General features: G+C 42.7%; 1 protein-coding gene across 7 annotated transcripts in view; it reads left to right on the top strand.

Annotated features, from left to right (window-relative positions):
• Positions 1-2,213: 2,213 nt before the first annotated feature.
• The window catches only part of LOC101598203 (SPHK1 interactor, AKAP domain containing), a 139,431-nt gene continuing 120,629 nt past the window's right edge, over positions 2,214-21,015 (top strand). For 5 of the 7 annotated variants that reach the window (XM_045147250.1, XM_045147251.1, XM_045147255.1 and 2 more), the window contains exon 1: positions 2,214-2,335. In XM_045147250.1, coding sequence (XP_045003185.1) covers positions 2,307-2,335 — 29 coding nt within the window. In that variant the 5' untranslated portion in view covers positions 2,214-2,306. Of the gene's footprint in view, positions 2,336-2,533; positions 2,708-21,015 lie in introns of those variants that run through there. The other 2 variants (XM_045147252.1, XM_045147256.1) reach the window with 1 other exon arrangement.

Raw genomic sequence — 21,015 nt, forward strand, 5'->3', positions numbered from 1 at the left:
TGTGAACAGCAGCCGCAATCTCCTGCCACCATTCGTTACTCCACATGATGGACTGTAACCTGGAACTATAAATAGAAATAACCTTTCCTCCCCTAGATGAGTTTTGTCCGGCATTTTGTCCCAGTAATGAGAAATTGACTAATACACTTTCCAATGATTAACAATACTAGTAATAATGCTGGTACTTCTAATAATAATCATAATTAATTCTTTGCTGGTTTTCCTACTTTTTCAAGCCAACATGTAATGCTCACTGGATTAGAATCCTTTGATACCCACAGGGCTATAATCCTGCAGACTCCTGTAGATAACAAAATTCGAGGATGCTCAAGTCCATCACAGAATAGTGTACCGTTTGTATGCACAACACATATCATAGCATATATTTAAAAGCAGCTAGATGACTTATGCAAATGCTATATAAATTGTTGTTAGGGTGTATTGTCAAAAGAATAATATCAAGGAACAAAAGTCTGTACCTGTTAAGCATGGCTATGACTTTTTTTTTTCAAATATTTGTGTTAGAATTTGTTTATATCTACAGATGTAGAAACCATGGAAATGAAGCGATTACTGCTAAGCCTAAAAATTCCTATTCAAATCCTCCAGGTCCCAAGTATAGCCAGACAACAGTGACAAAAGAGTGCAATGTCACCCCTGCCCACAAGGGGGCGGACGCATCTGGAGTTCCTTCACAGCGGCAGAAAGGCCCTGGCATCCCCATTCTGTCTCTCTCTCTCTCTCTCTCTCTCTCTCTCTCTCCCTCTTTCTCTCTCTCTCAAAAAAAAAAAAAAAAAAAGAATTTTTTTTTTAGAAGCTCATTTTACTATGTCATCTCAGTGTTAGGAGACATTGAACTGTGTTGTGTTATTTTTCATTAGGGTTGATCCATTCCTAGTCCTTATAGCCTGATGAATACTTTCCTATTAAACCTGATGGTCTGGGGCATTGTGTTTGAATACTGAGAACTGCTAGGTATCTACTACAGCTGGCTTCTCTTGAGGCCGCCCATGTAAGGCAGGCAGGCAATGCTGCCCCATTACTGCTGGTGAAACAGGGGGTCCAGGCCCCCGATGGCTTCCGGTGACCCTTGAGGGTCAGGACTATGCCAACTTCCATGCAAAGATGGGCTCCTTTGTAGCCTGGCGTCTCCGCGGCTTCGAGGAGCAGTGGTGCTGCCCAGTCTTCAGAGACAGCGCATGGCCTCGCGACTGCCAAACTGTGACTTCTGCTACGGCCCAACTATGGAGTTCTGGAAAGGGGGACTCCATTCTGTTGTGTGGGTGGGAAAAGTAACATCAAGCCTCCACTGGCGCCAAGGTGGCAGCAAGGACTGCTCCTGCCACTTTGGGTTGAAGTCCTGCCTCCCTTCTTTTCCGTGAGTGGATGGGGAGGGGAGCTCACATCATTGTGTCAGAGAAGGCTGTAAGGAAGAAAGCCATGCCAGCACTTCTTGGAGGGGAGAAACCCACCTGAGCCCACTTGGGCACCTCGGGGGCCTGGGGGTAACGTGTGTCCTTCCAGCCCTGGGTGAGGCTGTTAGACTTTCCCTTAGTCTCTGTTTCCACAACGGAGAGGGAGTCTGTGGGTCCCTTCCGTAGAGTTCAGCGTCAGCGAAGTCCCCACCCACCCCCAACCTGGACTTTTTCTGCCATTCTTGGCTATCTCGAGACCACCTCCCCTCTCCACCCCCGCAATCCTTTTGAGCGCCCAGGTCCTGGGGTTTAACAAGAGAGAGAAGGTGGCGTCCCCCCTAAGGAAAATGAGCTGCGCGAGGAACCGTGAGAAGCAAAGGCAGAACCCCGAGAGGCTCGAGCGTGAGCGCAGTGGTGGGGGCGTGGTGCTGAGCGACCCCGGCCGGCGCCTCCCTCGCCGGGCGGACCACCCCGAGCGAGCGCGTCCTCCCGGCGGCGGCGCGCGGCCAGCCGGGACCGGGGGGGAGAGGGGGAGCAACTTGGGGGCTCAGACCTGCGGCTGCGGGCGGGAGAGCGCGAGGGGCGGAGACGGCGCGGCGGGGAGGGGACAGGACAACCGGGCGAGTCTCCTCGGCGGCGAGGGGCCGGCGGTGAGCGCTCCGAGGACTCCGCGGGCAGCTGCGACTCAGACCCGCCCGGCCACGGGGCTCGAGAGGCTGGAGGCCGGCCGAGGCTCCGGCGCTCCTGCACCCCGGGGTGGCCGCTGGCCACCGCGCTTCCCGGCGTGGAGGAGCCACCCGCGCCCCAGCCTGCGCGCCCGGGTCCCCGAGCCCCGCTCCGGTCTCAGCCTCCCGCTGCGCCCTCCGTCTTCCTCTCGACTCCGGAGCGACCATGGAGGGCAACATGGTCCCGGTGCCAAGGTAGGAGTCGCCCCCCGTCACCCCCCGGCCCAATTCAAGGTCCCTCCAACTGCGTCCGGCGCCGGAGGTCGCTCGCCAACTTGCTCCGGGAGCCTTTGGTCTGCGCCGGGTCCCCGCGCACGCACGAGTGCAGGGCGGGCATCTCTCGGGCCGCCGTGGTCTTGGTCCCGCTGCCCCGCTTGGCGCGACGCTGGGTGTGGCCGGAGCGCGCGCGGGAGCCCTGGGGGAAGGACGACGCACGGTGCCCGTGCCCACATCTAGGGCTGGGAAACTGAGGTCTCCTCTGCCTAACGAGGTGCCCAGCAACCCGACTTGGCACTGAAGGACGCCGCCTGAAGAGGGGTCGCGCTACGGGCTGAAATGATTTCCAAGGTAGGGGTTGAAAACCGGAGGGAGGAAGCAGGGAAGGGCCACTGTCCGTGGAACGAGTGGGTGATGGAAGCTGGGATGGTTGGAGAAGAGAGAGAGATTGCTCCAGTCTCTCGCTGACACCTCAACTGCGCCCTGCCCAAATCCTGGACCGAGAAGACCTGCACGTCTTCCGTTCCTCACTCTCCAGGCTGCTTGCTATAAAGGAGTTCTACCTTGGGCATCTCTGACCCTCAGTGTTCCCAGCCCACACAGGCAAGGGATGCTGCCTTAAATGCGTTTTTGTTTTTTTCTTCACAGTTTGGGTCTCCTTCTGTCTTCCCTTCCATCGCCTCCGCTCTGCTCTCCTTAGAACTAGGACGTAGCCAGAGAATCCAGGAGCCTAAAATTTTGGTTTTACCTCCATAAATCTGAGGGGCTCCTTGGAGCTGGGGTGCTGGCTGTGTTGAGGCAGCTAGGCAGGCAGCTTTGCTGAATGCCCACCCTGGTGCACATAGAGTTAGTTAGGTGGTCACGGTGTCTCCTGCAGGGGTCCCCACCTCTCTCCCCGCCTCCTTGGGTTTAGGTGTTGACCTGGTCTTCTCTTTTTTTCCAACGCCATTGCACTTCCACCACCCAAACGCAAACATCTGGGTAGCTACCAACTGAGAATATTGGGCACTGGAGTAAATACCTTCAGTTTGGATTCTGGGGGCGCGCTGGAGATCAGCAAGACCCGCCCTCCACGGGCCAGGCCCCGCATGGTTTACTGTGTGTGGCCAAGCCTCCAGGATAAGTGGAAGCAGGGGCTGAGAGTGGGAGTGGGGAGGAGGCTGGAGGCTGCCTTTGGAAGCTTCCGAGTCTGTTATCCCAAGACCTCAAGACCTGGAGAATGGATATTTTGGGGCGAAATAGAGCTTTCACAGCTCCATGGTCATCGCCCCTGCTTCTACAGGGTGGTAGAGAAGAGAAGAGCTACTAACGCCCACCCCTGGTGTTTGCTCTGCATTGCCCTGAGCAGCTCTTAGGTGTAAAACCCCGTGGCCAAACGTGAGCAAATGACCACCATGACCTTCCATTCTGAACTAATGCACGAAGAGGGAAGTAAGCGCTGTGGGATGGAAGCTTTGAAGAAAAACTCGACAGGGAAAACAAAAGGAGCTGATAATGCAGCTGGTCAATTACAGAATACTTTTTTTCTGCTGACATTTCCACTTTCTTGGTACTTTACTTAAACAAAAATGTAAATGAGAATTTAATTAAGCAATATTCAATGAAGACTGACCTCAAAATGGAACTTGACTTATAGTTTAATAACTTTAAAACATAGAATGTTTTACAAAGAAAATGTTGATGACTGTGCAAGTCATTACACTATATTACTGGCATCTGTGAAAACTCCAATTCATTTTTACCGTGAATGTATTCACTTTCACGTATGCAGTAAGTTGTTGAGTTTTATTGCGGATGTCTTAAAGCCTCTGAATACCGGTGCTGGATGAGGTCTCCTGGAAAGATGTTAAGCAGTGGGGAGATTAAGGGTGTCCATGCTAGTTGCATTACAGACCCAGAATCCAGGTGTTTTCTGGCTAGTAGTGTGGTTCCAAGAAGATATTTTTAACAACAAGTTTTGGTTTTGTTTTTCCAATGACAAGAATCTTTTCAGCCATCTGTTTTATGAAAACTTTACTTAAAATTGCTAAGGTCACATAAATATTTGGAAAATCAAAATTCTATCCTCCAATGTTTTTCCGTAGCACACGTAACCCCACATGATGGCTTCCCCTGTAGACAAAAAGCCAGCTTCATTTGCATCAGATGACTAGAGTATGTATAATCAGGTTTAATTTCACCAAGTGTTAAGCTACATATTAAATTATTTCATCACTGCATCCTTGGGAGTTAGTTATGATATCGCTTCCACTTCCTATATAAAAAAAAACTATGAAGCAAACGGAAATTAAATAAAGAAAATAATCGTATTTAAAAATCTGCACAAATAGTATCTAGAAGAGCTAGGTCATCTATAGCCCCAAGTTCTGGCTTTGAGTCCAGGTTTTTTTTTTTAGACTGACTGAAAACCCACGCTTTATCTTAAGTAGGAGAAAAGAGACTGTACAGTTTGGATACACACTGATATCACTGTTAGAACACATGGGGGCAGCCTAAATGCAAGAGGAAGAGGCAGCAAGAGCTGAAAATATCTGTCTTAGTTTATTTTGTTGTTGTTGTGTTTTTGTCTTTTTTTTTTTTTTTGCTAGCAGAAATAATTTTTATCTGCACCATATTTAGGCTTCAATTTGAAGTTTCAGAACATTTGTAATTCTAATACTGAACGGGCTTATTTCTTTTGTTTTGTTTGGCTTCTTTGATTCTATTGCAATATTGTACTTTTATGTAGCAGTTGGGATAAGACAGCTAAAATTTATTTTGGAAAGGAATTCTAGTATTTTTTTAATGGAGCAATCCACCCCAAACTCTATATTAAACTGAAGCATGCAATCAACAGGTTTTTTAATTAAATGATTATCAGTTTTAAAATTCTTTCCAAAGGAGAAATTTACATTTGCCTCTACATTTCTGGACCACTGATAAGAATGTCTGAAAAAAGACTGACTTGTGAATCTGGACTCAAGCAGGGATGAGGGGGCCGTAAGTGTGAACTTGAAGAAGGTGCTTTGTCCTGGATTGTGCTGTCTAGCCAAGTCCAGCGCCAAGCTGCATACACAACCCCAATTCATAAAACCTAGGGCAACACCATTCCACAGGTAAACGTCCCTATAGAGAAAGAAACCAAATCCAGATGTTCCAGACTCTGAAAGCCCAAAGTGTTTCTAGGTAATGGGCACCTGGTGAAGAAATGGGGGTTCTCAAAACAATTTCCAGTAGGAATGACTGGTTTTGTTTAAATATATTTTATTATTTACTAATGAGGCAGAGAGAGATAGAAAGGGAGAATGAGAATGGGCACACCAGGCCCTCCAGTCACTGCAAATGAACTCCAGATGCATGTGTCCACTTGTGCATCTGGTTTACTTGGGTCCTAGAGAATGGAACTGGGATCCTCTGGCTTTGCAGGCAAACACATTAACTGCTAAGCCATCTCTCCAGCCCAGAAATGACTTTGTAGAGTCTTCAAGTTCACCAATTGACATCACACTCTACTGGCAACTTTTAATAGCACTTGACTTTCATCCATTTGGTTCCTTTAGCAATATGTGCATATCTGCTGCAAATAATCAACTTGTAAATTAACTATCAGAATACACCTTGTCGACAAGGGGTTTCCCTTGCTAACACTACTCATTTGAATACAGATTTTCTTTTTTGTGTGTCAGTTTCACCTACAAAGAATTTAAAGAAAGGGAAGAATAAAGGTGATGCCTAAAGTCCTGATGTTTAAGTCCTATAACTTTCTAACTAAGGTGCTGAACTGTGCGTGCTCATCTGTCTCCCCTTGGATATTCTTTTTTTATTTTTTATTTATTTATTTATTTATTTATTTATTTATTTTTTTACCGAGATAGGGTCTCACTCTGGTCCATGCTGACCTGGAATTAACTATGTAGATTCAGGGTGGCCTCGAACTCATGACAGTCCTCCCACCTCTGCCTCCCAAGTGCTGGGATTAAAGGCGTGTGCCGCCACGTCCGGCTCTCCGTTGCATATTCTGACATAAATCCTGGCTATCATGCTCATTTGGGTCCTTTTGTTTCTCTGTACACTGCTACATACTTTATCATAGCACTGAATATCACATGGATGAATGTCATTTTTGAATGAGACAAGAGAAATCAAGACATTCAAAAGAACTGAAACAATCCTCCTGCAAAAGATGATAGGCTGCAAGAATGACCTATTTCGCCTTAAAAAAGTCCCCAAGGTGGAGAAAAGACTTGTGTCTGCAGAAGGTGTAACTAAACCCTATCTTCTATAAAGAAACAGCCCAGTACGTTCAGATCAGGTTTACCATATGTTATTACCTGCCATTTTCCTGTGACTACTCTCATTACCTGGGATGTCGAACAAGTGCAGTCCTTCAGGGCTGGGAAGGAATAGGTGAGCATGGGCTGGAGAGAAGGCTTAGTGGTTAAGATGTTTGCCTACAAAACCAAGGGACCTTGGTTTGCTTCCCCAGGACCCACATAAGCCAGATGCACAAGGTGGCACATGTGTTGGAGTTCATTTGCAGTGGCTGTTGGCCCTGGTGCACCCATTCTCTCTCTCTTTCCACTTTTTCTCAATTGAATAAATGATTTAAAAAGTAATATGTGAGAATGAATTGAGATAGCCTGAGTGTGCAGACCAACAAACAGCCACTCCTCATGTCAGTCTAACGGTCCTGATGGTCAGACCAGCAAACTCCTCTGCAATCACTGTTTTGTAAAATATACTAAAGCTCAGTACTTGGAGATAGCTCACTTAACTCAAATATACATTCTCCTTTATCTGATATTTTTGCAAAGCTACTTTGGATTTCTTTTGGCTTATATTTTCTACTGTTTTACTTTTAATCTACCTATGCATTCATATGTAAATTTATTTACTGTAAACAGGATTTAAATCTTCTTTTCTAATCTCATCTAATAATCTCTTTGAATGTAATTAGATCACTCACATTTGTCACCATTGTACATAGAGCTGGATTAAACTCTGCCAGCCCACTAGCTGTTTTCTAGTTGTGCCATCTGTTCCTGCTCTTTTCATTTATTTTTCTCTCTGCTTTGTTTGGGGTTAATTGGATTTTTTTATCATTCCACTTTATCTTTTCCTTTACTTCTGTATTAATGTTTTGCTAAAAATGTGGACTCCCCTAGTTTTACAATGTATATCACTTATGAATCAGAATCTATCTTCAAATTATAATATATTACTTGAAATCCAATGTAAGGTTTTTCCATGCAAACATTTGAATTACCTCCTCTGCTTTTTTTGTCCTTTGGTCTGCATGTATCTTATTTTTGTAAATCAAACCAACACATCATGCCATGATACATTGGCATTAGGGCACCATGTTTTAAAACAATTAGAAATACGACAACTTAAATTGTGTTCTTTTTCCTTCTTTCATCCCATCCCTGGTTCTCTACGTCTGTGAACTCAAGCTTCCATGTGTGTTACACACCTTCTGTTTGCAGAACTTCCTCCAACGATTCCTGTAGAGAAAGTCTGCCAGCAATTTTCTCAGTCTTTGTATATCTAAGAAAGTCTATTTCCTCTTGGTTTTTTAAAATATACTTTTTATGGGAATAGAGGTCAAGGATGACAGCTATTAGTTGATCACTTTTTTTTAAATGCCAATACAAAGTAATGAATTTCATGATGGCATCTTTATATATGCTTTCTTATTGATTTTCCTTCCCTACTCCCAACTCCCACCTTGCATTTCACCTGTGTTCCACTGCTATCCTTTCTGCCTCCCTTAAAATTGCCCCTTCCCATTTTTAGGAATGACACCTACTGCAATACACACACACACACACACACACACACACACACACACTGACAGAAACTGTATATGAGCAACTCTTTGATGTTTAAATTGGAAGACCTATATGAAAATATTGTTTCTTTGTCTTTTGACATTTGTGATCCCTTCCAAGATGTTTTCTTTTCTTCCCACATTTCCTATCCTTACAAAAACTCCTTTGCCACATAGGACTTCATTTGTTTTGGACAGATTTTAACCTTTGTTCCACGAAAGTAGTTATGCATACATACTGATTATTAGGGAGTGGCCCCTGACCTTCATTTACCTTGCAGATATCGTCATCATGACTTTCATATGAATGCCTTTTCATTCAGTCATTCTCCAGAGATGGCCTCTGAACCACAAGCAACTGTGAAGACAAGTGGACACCATGATATATTTTAACACAACTGCAGGAAAGCTGTAGAAACACAGAGACTGCTAATGAGTGAAGGTTAGCACATGCACTAAAACATGCACATATTTTCCCAATGCATGGGTCCACACATTAAAATGTTTCCCTGAGCAACAAACTTTATTTTTTCTTGAGTTTTCAGTGTTGACATATTCTGCAATAGAGCTAGAGAGTCTCTTCCTAAAAAGTGACTTGGTGCTTGAGAGATGGGTTAGTGGTTAAGTTGTTTGTCTGTGAAGCCTAAAGACCAATGTTTGATCTCTCTCTAGATCCCACGTAAACCAGTCATACAAAGGTGATGCAAGGGCAAGGGTCACATATGTGCACTAGGTGGCACAAACATCTGGAGTTCAATTGCAGTGGCAGGGCCCTTGGTGTTCCAATTCTGTCCGATCTCTCTCTCATATATTTTAAATGAACGGTTACAGTCCATCACGGCAGAGAACGTGGTGGCAGGTGTGTGAAGTGTCTGGTCACACTGAGTTAGCAGTCAGGAAAGAGGACAGGAAGTTGGCTCAGTTATAAAACCATGAAGCAGGCTTGCCTTCACCGATCCACTTCCTCCATCAAGTCTCCATTTCTCAAAGGTTCCACAACCTTCCAAAATAGTGTTCCCAACTAGGAACCAAGTGTTTAAGGTCAAGACTCTATGGTGGACATTTCACATTCAGACCACAAGAACTTCATTTTATTACAAATACATGTGACATAGCTGAATGATTGAAATAGTTATCTGGGCTTCTTAGACTAGTCTTGGTTTCAGACATTCAAGTTAAGGAAAAAAAAAACTAAGTTGCATTACTTTTCTATTGCTGATTTAAGAAATCACCATATGCTGGGGCTCAGAAGATGACTCAAAGGTCAAAGGCATTTGCTTGCACAGTCTACAGGCACAGATTCAATCCCCAAGTCACCTACATAAACTGGATTCAAAAATTGGCACAAGCATTTGGTGTTTGTTTGTACTGGCAAGAGGCCCAGATGTGTTCAAGTACACACACACACACACACACACACACACACACACGAATAAAAATCTTAATTTAAAAAGTGTTACACAATATGTGACTTAAAACAATGCATAAATTATCTCAAAGGTCTGCGGGCTAGAATCCTATCCCAGATGAACTGGAATGAAATCAACGTTTTAGCAGAGTACATTTGTCTCTGGAAGTTTGCCTGGAGAAACTATTTCCTTTATTAAACTTCCATGGGCTGCTACCTCCTTTGCCTAATTACTATTTTCTTCCACCTGCAAAGCTAGGTTGGTGGTGGGTCTGGGAGGTGGTGGTTCGTCTAACATCGCATTCCTCTGACTTCTGACCTCTTGTGCCTTCCTCTTCTATTCAGTAATCCTGAGGTACATCAGCCCCCTAATCCAGCATAATCTTTCTATATTAAGGTCAAGTGATTCATTCTATTTTGAACCTTGATCCTGCTTAGCCATAATGTAACTTAGTCACAGCGTCTGAGGATTAGACAGTAAGTATCTTTGAGAGGATCACCATTGTGTCCGCCACAGGCACTAATTAAATTATAAATTGACCATACTGACTGTCAAATCATACTTGACATTCTACCCTAAGTTATTTTTTTTCTCCATCCTTTTTCCTCCCTTCTTTATTACTTTAAAGGGAAGAGTGACAAGACTGCTCCTCCTGTGTTATGCATCAGTCACTCAGTGTAGCTGAGATGAAACAGCCACCTAGTTCTCCAAAGTTCTTCAAATACACAGAGTATATCAGGGCGCAGAATTCACTCATGGGCAGGAGGTCAATGTGGTGATCTTCGCAGCTGCACAGCAAGTCTCTGGTGAGGAGTACCATTTGTATTCTAAGCACAGAGCAGGTTTGCACTTCCTCTCCTTACTACTATAGGGCAGAGCCATGGAATGTGATTTGGCCAATGCCAAGCATCCACTTTTTTTCAAGAAACATATGACACAAATGCCACCTTAGCTGCATCTTGGCTGCACAATACTTGATAGTGGCATGAGGGGCTTTGAAAGCTGATCACCATGCAGACTTATTGAGCAGACACTCCTGATCCCTTTAGGACTTTGGGTCTTGATCAATCACCACTTGATCAGTCACCACTTGATCCATCATCTTTAAAAGTAATGGTAAAAATACTGCCCCTGTATATTAGAAAAATTGCCATGCTTTTAAATTCAACTTCAATTAGATAGTGGTCCATTCATGACCAATGATACTTTTTCCAACAAGAGACTCTATTGAAAAAATTATAGTTTCTTTAATATAGTTTGTATGTTAAAGTAAAACCTGTTTTAGATTCAATATTAAGTTTTATGAAATATATTTAATTATTCTTAAACATGAAGAGACATATATTTCAAATATATGCATAAATATAATGGATATAAATTTATACCAAGAATATTAATGTATAAAATGAGTTTTACAGTTTATGCACATTATGCTTTAGTATATTATTCTCAGATACTAAAATGCCTTAAATAAAATAAGAGCTTAAAAATATTTATTGAGCCGAGCTTGGTGGTGCATACCTTTAATCCCAACACTCAGGAGGCAGAGATTGGAGGATCACCATGAGTTCGAGGCCTCACTGAGACTACATAGTGAATTCCAGGTCAGCCTGAGCTAGAGCGCGACCCTACCTTGAAAATCACCATATATATATATGTGTATATATATATATATATACATGATTTAAAAGTTATATAGAAAATTATGCATTTTATCTTTATACTTCTATATTAACATAAGTTAAGCAATTCAATGCATTTTTGCCTACAAATCTATAATTTTGAACTAAGATCATAAAAAGAATACAGGAAATGATTTCAAGAGCCTAATTTTGTACAAACAGGTAGATTAAACTACTTATTTGTGTAATTAAATCCAAAAATCAAAGAGAAAACAAGTAAAGAACTACTTAGAGCTATTTTTTTTATCCAAGTGAGATTTTGATACCCAGTGATTTATGCACCTTATATAACCTGAATATTTTTAATTTTTGCTTTAATTCATGTTGTAACTGAATCAACAGTGCTTCATGGTAGAGATTAAAAAGGTACACTTACTCTACTAGTGTGATGCTCAGCAGATCAGTGACCTGACCTGGCAACTTATGAAAATGCATTAGTCCCCACTCCTGAAAAGATGGAGACAAATTTTGTGACCTCAAAGGTGTCATATCATTTAGAAAATGAGCTCCAGCACTGGAGAGATGGCTTAGAGGTGAAGGCACTTGCCTGTGAAACTTGCCACGTGTGACTCTCCAGCTCCCAAGTAAGCCAGACGCGGTGACACAAGCGTGCAAGGCCGCACATGTGCACAAGGGGGCGCACCTGTCTGGAGTTTGATTGCAGTGGCTGGAGGCTCTGGGTCTCCAATCCTCTCATTCTTATACTTGCTCTCGCACTCTCTAGCATTAAAAAAAAAAAAAAGACCCGTCTGTTGGACTTGCCTTAAAAAGAAAGGAAAAAAATGAGCTCCGCTTTCACCACATGAATTGCCATAAGGCTGTAGGAGAGAGATTCGATATCTGCATGATGTGTTGCACAGGAAGCCTGTATAACATTAACAACCTTCAGCCCTCACAAGTAGTAGCAGTCCTTCATTCACGGGGACAAATGTGCATTAATAATAACACTTCCCAGATGTTTCTCCATAGTCCAAGATATCTTTCACTGGATGGATAGGAGCATACATTAAAAACAGGGAGAAAAGGCAAAGATTTTATCCAGTTTTTCTCTGGGAAGATCATATTGGACCTTTGTGGAAGCAGGCAGATGTATAAATGAAGGGCTTCTTCTGCATTTAAAAGGTGAAATCTAGTGACTGAAATGTGTTTTTCATCATTGCTGATAAATTGAATCTGGAAAGGGCATGAGAATTGAATCCACTACAGAGAAATCTGAGTGTCAGATTAGTGATCAAAGTTAGTATATTTGAGTAGGAATCTGCTCTTCAACCTAACAAAATGAAAACTAGCTCACTTTATCTGTATTTTAAAAACTACTTATAAATTACAAATGAAGAAACAATAAATTTCATTGATTAACATATCATAATTTCCTCTCCATATTGTATATTAATATGGTGTGTTGTATTACAAGATGAGAAGCAGTGTGAATCCTGTAACTGTATTCAACAGACCCGTCCATTTGATTCTCAAAATTGTTCCACCTTACAGTCCCCATTGATTTTGTCTTTTGATATTATCTGGTCTCACTCTACCATATAATTTATTTGTGATAGGTTGGCATGTGATTAGTTTTTCAAAACCATAAATTCTCCTTCTTTAGTGCTCCGTAAGATCTACCATTTAAATCAGTTAGCCTTTTATTTAAATCAAAAACACAATCTCTCCAAACATCACTAAGCAACAACCACCAGAGGGATTGATTTGACGGACGGAGGTAGTCACTGAAGGTGAACTACAAACAGGAGCAATCCTCACTACACACTAATTGTCAAGCAGTCCATCCATTAGTTAATGAAGTTTCTGACTTCTTATCCAGTCTTATGGCTGTAGGTACTGGTTCATGAGTAACAAGGACACATGAGGGTGTAATTTTCTGTGACCAAGTCTATCATATTTTTCTTCAGGAAAAGGCATCTATGAAAAAGTTTTCCATGAGCACAAACACTGTCTGCAAATGAATACATTATCTAACTGAGAAATATAGGTGTTATCAGATATTTGAAATTTAATTATTTTCATCCCTGAAAGAGAATTTTTCATTCTCTGTTTCATTTAAGATTACAGAGGAGGTGGTGTTTTGATTTAGGTGTCCCCCATAAACTTATATGTTTTAAATGCTAGGTCCCCAATTTGAAAACCTCCTGGAGACAGTGTATTGTTGGGGATGGGCTTATGGGTGCTATAGCCAGCTTCCTCTTGCTAGTGTTTGGCACACTCTCCTGCTGATGTTGTCTGTCTGATTTGGCCAAGAGGTAATGTCCATCCTCTTTTCATGCCATCATTTTCCCCTGCTATCATTGAGCTTCCCACCGAGTCTGTAAAACAAAATAAACCTTTTCTCCAACAAGCTGCTCTTGGTTGGGTGATTTCTGCCAGCAATGCGAAACTGACTGTAACAAGGATACTGATACCAGAGAACCGAGAGGTTGGGTTTGTTTCAGAATGATAGAGAAGGCAATCCAGTAGTATTCTCTCTCTTTAGTGATGTTTAGAGACACTATCTCCTCCTCACTGCATGTGTAAGGAAGGAGGCAGTGCTACCCAGACCTGCAAACACCTGTGTTGATCTCCTGTGGCCTCTAAACATAGACATGGCAGTCTATGCAGCAGCCCTTCAATAATAGGGGAGAAACAGGAGACGGGAGAGGAAGAGGAGAAGGAAAGAAGGCAAGAAGGATGAGAGGGAAAAATTTGCGAATGTACAAGTGTAGGTATAAGGAGGGCATAGATGACTTCACCTCCTTAGGCTTCATCATATACGACAAGGGTTTTCCCTTAATATTTCCTGAAAGTTCAGCAAATAACGTCTTCTCAGTGATAAATGAACACCATGCAATGCACCTTGCCTCTTCTTTGCTGTCACGTTCTGCCCCTCTGTCCCCTTCCTCTCTATGGTGACACATGAATCTGAACCCGACTGTAAAACAGCGTCTGCGCTCTACCTCCCCCAGCTTATCATTTCTGTCGCTGGTATCCAGATGCTCATTGGCATGCAGTCACTCTGTGCCCACTTGAGAAGTAGGGCAGCAAGATTCTGCTCCATCTGGCAACCCAGTGCTTAAGGATTCCTGTGGGTACAAAACTGTCATCTCTTCCTAGATTTTGCCACTTCTTCGTGGGATTTTCTTCAAGAAGGGTTGTCTTCATCTCCTATACACCATTGTGGTCTTCCAATCTCTTTACCTTTTAAAGCCAAACTAATATAATATATAGTACACATGTGCTATACATTTTCTATATTGTCAGCATTAACAGTAAATAACTAACTAAATCAAGTTCTGACCAGATATTAGCAACTTTTAATGGATATACAAATAAAACTTAATAAAAGTTGCCAATAATAAGGGGCCTTGGTCTTGTTCAAATGAAATAAATATAAAAAATAAAGATAAATACCACTGAATAATCAGAAATAAGGATGTAATTGATTTGGTCAACAAGTCAAATATAATATATTTATGCAAAATATCACCTATGTCATAATCAATACCTGAAATTCATCAACATTTTCCAACTTACTTCTTTTTTGTTATTTATTTTGAGAGAGTGAGAGATGCAGAGAGAGGGAGAGAGAATGGGCATACCAGGACCTTCAGCCCCTGTGAACGAGTCCAGATGCAAGCACCCCCTTGTGCACATGTGTGACACTGCACACTTGCATCACTGTACATCATGTGTGACACTGCACACTTGCATCACTGTGCATCATGTGTGACACTGCACACTTGCATCACTGTGCATCATGTGTGACACTGCACACTTGCATCACTGTGCATCATGTGTGACACTGCACACTTGCATCACTGTGCATCATGTGTGACACTGCACACTTGCATCACTGTGCATCATGTGTGACACTGCACACTTGCATCACTGTGCATCATGTGTGACACTGCACACTTGCATCACTGTGCATCATGTGTGACACTGCACACTTGCATCACTGTACATCATGTGCGACACTGCACACTTGCATCACTGTGCATCTGGCTATGTGGGACCTGGAGATTTCAACATGAGTTCTTAGGCTTCACAGGCAAGCACTTTAAGTTCTAAGCCATCTCTTCAGGCCTTCTTTTGTTTTCTAATGCAGCTATAAAAGCATGCAAGGCATTTCTTGTTCTGTGGTCTGTTCATTTCTCTGACCTTATCTGTTTGAAAGTAGCCAATCCCATTATGGTAGTCTGAAGCAGGTCTCAGCCATTAACTCGTGTATTTTGAATGCTCAGGTGGCAATTTGGGAGATTATAGCCTTGCTGGAGGACGGTTGTTGGGAAGTAGGTCTAGGAGTGTTATAGCTAGCTCCCACTTGCCAAGAGTTCTGCTCACTATCCTGTTGTTGTTTTTGACCTACTGTGGGAAAGAGGTGATGTCCAGCCTCTGCTCATGCCATGTTTTCCCCTGGCATTGAGCTTCCTCTTTAGGCTATAAGCCAAAATAAAAACTTTCCTCATCCATCAGATGCTTTTGGCAAGGTGCTTTATCCTAGCAGTGAGAAGATACCTACAGCACCCAGCCTCAGATGAGGACTGACTCTTGACTACTCAGGACTCAAGGGTTATTTTGAAGAGGAGGAATGTAAATAGATTACAACCAACATCAGTCAAAACTGAGAGACAAGTAGATTCCTAATCATCTTTCCACACTTACTATTTTCTACCAACTTTTCCCAAACTGTTGGCCACTATTTTTGCCCATGAGTTATATTTCTGGGGGAATATGAATTACAAAATTCTGTCAACATTTCTGTATTCAATGCTACTAATACCGTTACCAAGACATTATAAGGGATTATAGTGTACCTAATATAAAGACACAAAAGTTTGAAATCCAGCCTGGCAAAACCAATCAATCAAATACTTTATTTTATTTTTACTTTACTTTTTGAAGGGCTGCTTTATTAGGCAAGCAGCACTTTTATAAGTAAAATATTCCCTAGGTATTATTGTAACAAGCTCTATGGCAGTTATACATTTAGAGGTATTTGCTTAGTTGCACACTGCTTTGCTTGTGTGAGCTTGTTGCAGGCAGGATTCTGCCTATAGTCAATCGTTATCACATCTGCAGCACCTAGTATAGCATTCCACATAAGACATGTCTGACAAGGACTTGTTAGAGGAATAACTGAACATAAACCTTAGCTGGTAAGCTTTAGTCCAGGACTACCTGTGAGCACAAAGAATGTAGATAGCAAAACGTTATTTGGAGGACCAGGATTGTCAGTATAGATAGAGAACTTACCCCAGAATAGTATAATGTATGCTAAAACTATGTCAGCTTGTAATATCTTGAAATAATAAACTCTAAAACCATTCGTTGTCCATCAGCGTATCTAACTGGTATGTACACATTTGCCCTTAATCAGATATATGTATATTTTTTTATGTGATATAGATAGAGAAATGGAGAGAGAGAGAAACAGAAAGAGAGATTTTTAAAAAGGGTGTTCCAGGGCCTTCAGCCACTGCCAATGAACTCACACCTGGTTTATGTGTGTCATAGGGACTCTAACCTGGATCCTTGGGCTTCACAGGCAAGCACTGTAACTGATAAGTCATCTCTTCAGCACCAGAAACATATATTAAATTTTTCCTTCCTCCCTTCATCCCCTCTTCCTTCCATCTATTCTTCCTCCCTCCGTCCCATCTATCTATCTCTTCTCTCTTCCTTTCTCCTTCCATCCCTTCTTCCCTCCCTCCTTTACTTCCTTCTTTCTTTTCCCAGTATGGAGTGACTGTAGCCAGAGTTTTTTCACATGCTAAGCAAGTGCTCTAGAGCCCAACAATGTTAAAATTATTTATTCATGGGGCTGGGGAAATGGATCAGCAGTTAAAGACACTTGTTTGCAAGCCTGTCAATGCAAGTTGGAACTTCCGTAAATCCCACCTCTGATACAGTGAGAAACAAAGTGGTACATGCGTCTCTACTCCCAGTACCTATGGAAATGGGAAGCAATGCCCGGAGTTCCAGAAACTCCAAGCAGCAGTGGCAAGAGATACCCTGTCTCACTGAGAGAAGTGGGAGGAGAAACAGCTGAAGGGTGTCCTCTCTACTTCACATGTGTACTGTAGCAAGCATGCACCCGCACAAGCACACACACAGACACACACACACACACACACACACACACGCACGCACGCACGCACGCACGCATACAAAAATACAGACACACATGTACATACGCATAAATGATTAAAAAAAAACAGAGCCGGGCGTGGTGGCGCACGCCTTTAATCCCAGCACTCAGGAGGCATTGGTAGGAGGATCGCCATGAGTTCAAGGCCACCCTGAGACTACGGAGTTAATTCCAGGTCAGCCTGGACCAGAGTGAGACCCTACCTCGAAAAACAAAAAAATTAAAAAATTAAAAAAATTAAAAAAAAAAAACAGAAAAACTAGTTTGTTCAGAAGATTCACATTAATCTACCTAAAGAACATTTTATTTGCCTTGTCATGGGGAAGACGAGTATAACTGATAGAATCTTCCAGTTTTCCTGCTTCTAAGCCCATGAGCACCGCTGAGAAGCATTAACTCATTTGCTTGTTCAAGACACCAAAGTAAAAAAAAAAAAGACACCTAAGTAAGCTGAATTCCTCCTCTATGAAGTATAATTTGGCCCTGAAGTGTGAAAGTTCTGATATTAACGACCTTGCTTGCCTGCTAAGGCTAAGATCATTTGGGCTGCCTCAACTATCATAAGGAGCAAGTGACTGTGGGTCCTGCTTCCCAGCACCAGACCACATCCTACACATTGCTCCAGAGGAGATTTTAGAGACCTTTCAGAGAAAGCATTTATGCTAACATAGTGACAGACAATCACGTGGCAGTGCAGTCCCTGCTCCCCTGCCTTGAGCAATGGGATAGGGAGGAAGGGACTGGATGATGGAAGATCCTGAGGTCCACTGACCAAAACAACTTGCACTTGTCCCTCGGGGAGGCTAACCTTGATCTATGCTTCTTTCTGATGGCAGGCCCAGAACTCCATTTTCCTAGGGAAATCTCTTTAGGAAACTTGTCTTTGCCATTTATTTCTCTCACATTTTAACCCCTCTTCCCAGTTTTACAAACTAGGAATTCTTTTTTTAAGGAATAGGAGGCCATGTCTTTGAAATGTAAATAGAGAGAAAAACTGGGGGTGGGGGGGAGAGAGAAAGAGTGTGTATGAGAGAGAGAACCTTTGTCTCCTTATTTTTGTGGAAAAGTGAGACCCTAACTTCTCTGGGTGCATTTTACTAAGTTGTAAAACTACCGTGGCTATGAATATATGAGAAAGCTTTTTTTCCTTACACAAGGCTAGTTATCAAGGAGATGAGCCATAATCTCTGTCCCCGCTATTAAAACACACACACACACACATGCGCACACACTCATATGCACCACTCTGTCCTGATCTTTACTCAGAGTTGAGTCTTCCTTTTGGTCTCCTTCTGGATTTCACAGACCATACATAAATTCTTACTGGTTTGTTTCTTCACTCAGACTTCCCTTCCTTCTTCACTCTTGTTTTCCTCACCTCTAACATGGGTATATCAATTGAATCCTTTCATTGTAAGAGTAAGGGATAGAAAGCAAGTCATATTCAGAAAACACATTTGATGTCTGGGAAAATGGCTCAGTAGTTCAAGGTGTTTGCTTGCAAAATTGGCTAGCTAGGTTTCAATTTTCTGGTACCCACATAAAGTCTGATGTACAAAGTGGTACATACGTCTGTGTAGCAGACAGCTTCAGGTTCGCTGAGATGAACTTCCAGACCAGACACAGTTATGGAGGAAGGGATATTTATTGAAGCTTACAGATCCAGGGGAAGTTCCATAAATGGCAGAAGAAGCTGGCCTGCCTTCACAGGTCCAAGCAGAGAGAGAGAAGTATAAGCCAAAAGCCAAAAAGCCACACAGCACAGCACACTTCAGGAACTCCTGCTAGGCACACTTTGCATATCTTTAGATTGAAATCTGAAGCCCACCACCACACCTAAAGATCCACCCAGTGACACTGCCTCTAGCCAGGTAGCTGCAGAATGCAAACTACAAACAAATAAACAACTGAATATTTTGGGGGCCATCTATTCTATTCAAACCACCACAGTCTGAAATGCATTTGCAACAGCAAAAGGCCCTGGTGTGCCCATTCTCTCATTTCTCTCCGTCTGTCTCTAGCTCTCTTTCTCTAACAAACAAACAAAAATATTTTTAAAAAGAAAATAACTTTGGAAGGTTGTCAGAGTTGAGTAAATATGGTCAGAAAATGGATTCCAGGATGAATCCTATTTCCCTTATGTTCAGTTCATTTGGATCATCTTAATGACAAAAACGTGACCCAAAAACTCCAAGAGAAATGCAGATCTTGGGGAGATAAGTGGATTTCAGATAGATGCAGAACACAGGTGTATAGACACCAGTGGCCAGGGCAATAAGTTCTGAGGTAAGGAAAGTCTGAAGTGTGAATATTTAATCCAGACAAAGTACCAGAGAGATCTCTCAGGAGTAATTGAACAAATAAGAATAGCTCTTACATTTTCCTACTTCTAAATGGATTCTCACTGAATTTTGGATCATTTTGGCTCTTTTTGTATTGTTCATGTTTTCCATGGGCCTCCCACCCTGCCCGCCCCATTCTTAATGGTCAGTTGGCAATAAGATCCAACCACTCAGATTTTAACCTTTCTTCTTCTCCACGGTCTGCCTTAAGATATGTTTCTGTTTCTTCCAATTTCTGGCTGCTTTAACCTCGTGCATGCTGGAGCCAAAGTGATGGGTGTGATTTGTCTCGTGGCTCTGCCATATGGGTTAAAATCAACAGATAATGCTGGGAAAGAAAGTAGTGACTTGAAATCATGACTAGTTTGCACATGCACAGTTTACTTCACCGTATTCCCCCAAGGTCAGAAACAAGGGGAAGGTTGAGGGGAAAATAGGTGGCTTATTTTCAGGTACTAGTTAGGAAAGGGCCCAAGGAGGGAACTGAAAGTGATGTCATGGTCTTCTTCAGCAGAGCTAGAGGTCAGCGTCTGATCCAGTCTCATCCAATCAGCTCTCCTACCTCCTACCCAGGTTGGTGGTGTCTTCCCGAGCCAGGCCCCCAGGCCAGACAAAATAGCACTCTCTCAGCCTTCTGTGAACCTGAGGGTAAGGCCCTCACCAATAAGATGAACATTGTAAGTAGATTCTTACCAGATGGGCACAGCTTTTGGGGAGAGGGCTGTTCATCTCTCCTGCACATCCAGGTTCCATCACTGGAAAGCTGTCACCTGATCTCAGCCTGACCCTTACTCCCACGTGGGCTCCCTGCCCCCTCCTCCCTTTTACATGACAGGATAGCTCCTCATTTCTTCTCTTTCCTTCTCTTTTAATCTAATAAAGTCTCTGTAAGTGTTACCATCTGTTTAATGGATTTTAATTGGTTAAATTCATAAGGCAAGAGCATGGAGTACCCTAAATGTGTTGTTGTATGAATGAGGAACCCCAAAGCCCCTGTTTCAAGGTTGTCGGCCAACACTTTGGACAATGCATGAAAGTTGTTTGAGTGTGTGGTCAACACCGGCAGTGCAGATTCAGTTTGCTAGATGATTGCTCCTCCTTGCAGCCTTGCTTAGGATACAGGCAAGGAACAAATGAGTCTGTGAGTATGTTGACCATTACACTGCAGACTCCCTGACCTTTTGCAAGCATATCAATCACAATTAGCTACTCTAAGTTTGACAGGCTGGTGTGCACCTGGAATTTCCTTATTGGTCTTGTGCCTCCTACAGCAGGCCA

This window comes from Jaculus jaculus, chromosome 4 (assembly GCF_020740685.1).
Source record: "Jaculus jaculus isolate mJacJac1 chromosome 4, mJacJac1.mat.Y.cur, whole genome shotgun sequence".
NCBI classification, from domain to species: Eukaryota; Metazoa; Chordata; class Mammalia; order Rodentia; family Dipodidae; genus Jaculus; species Jaculus jaculus.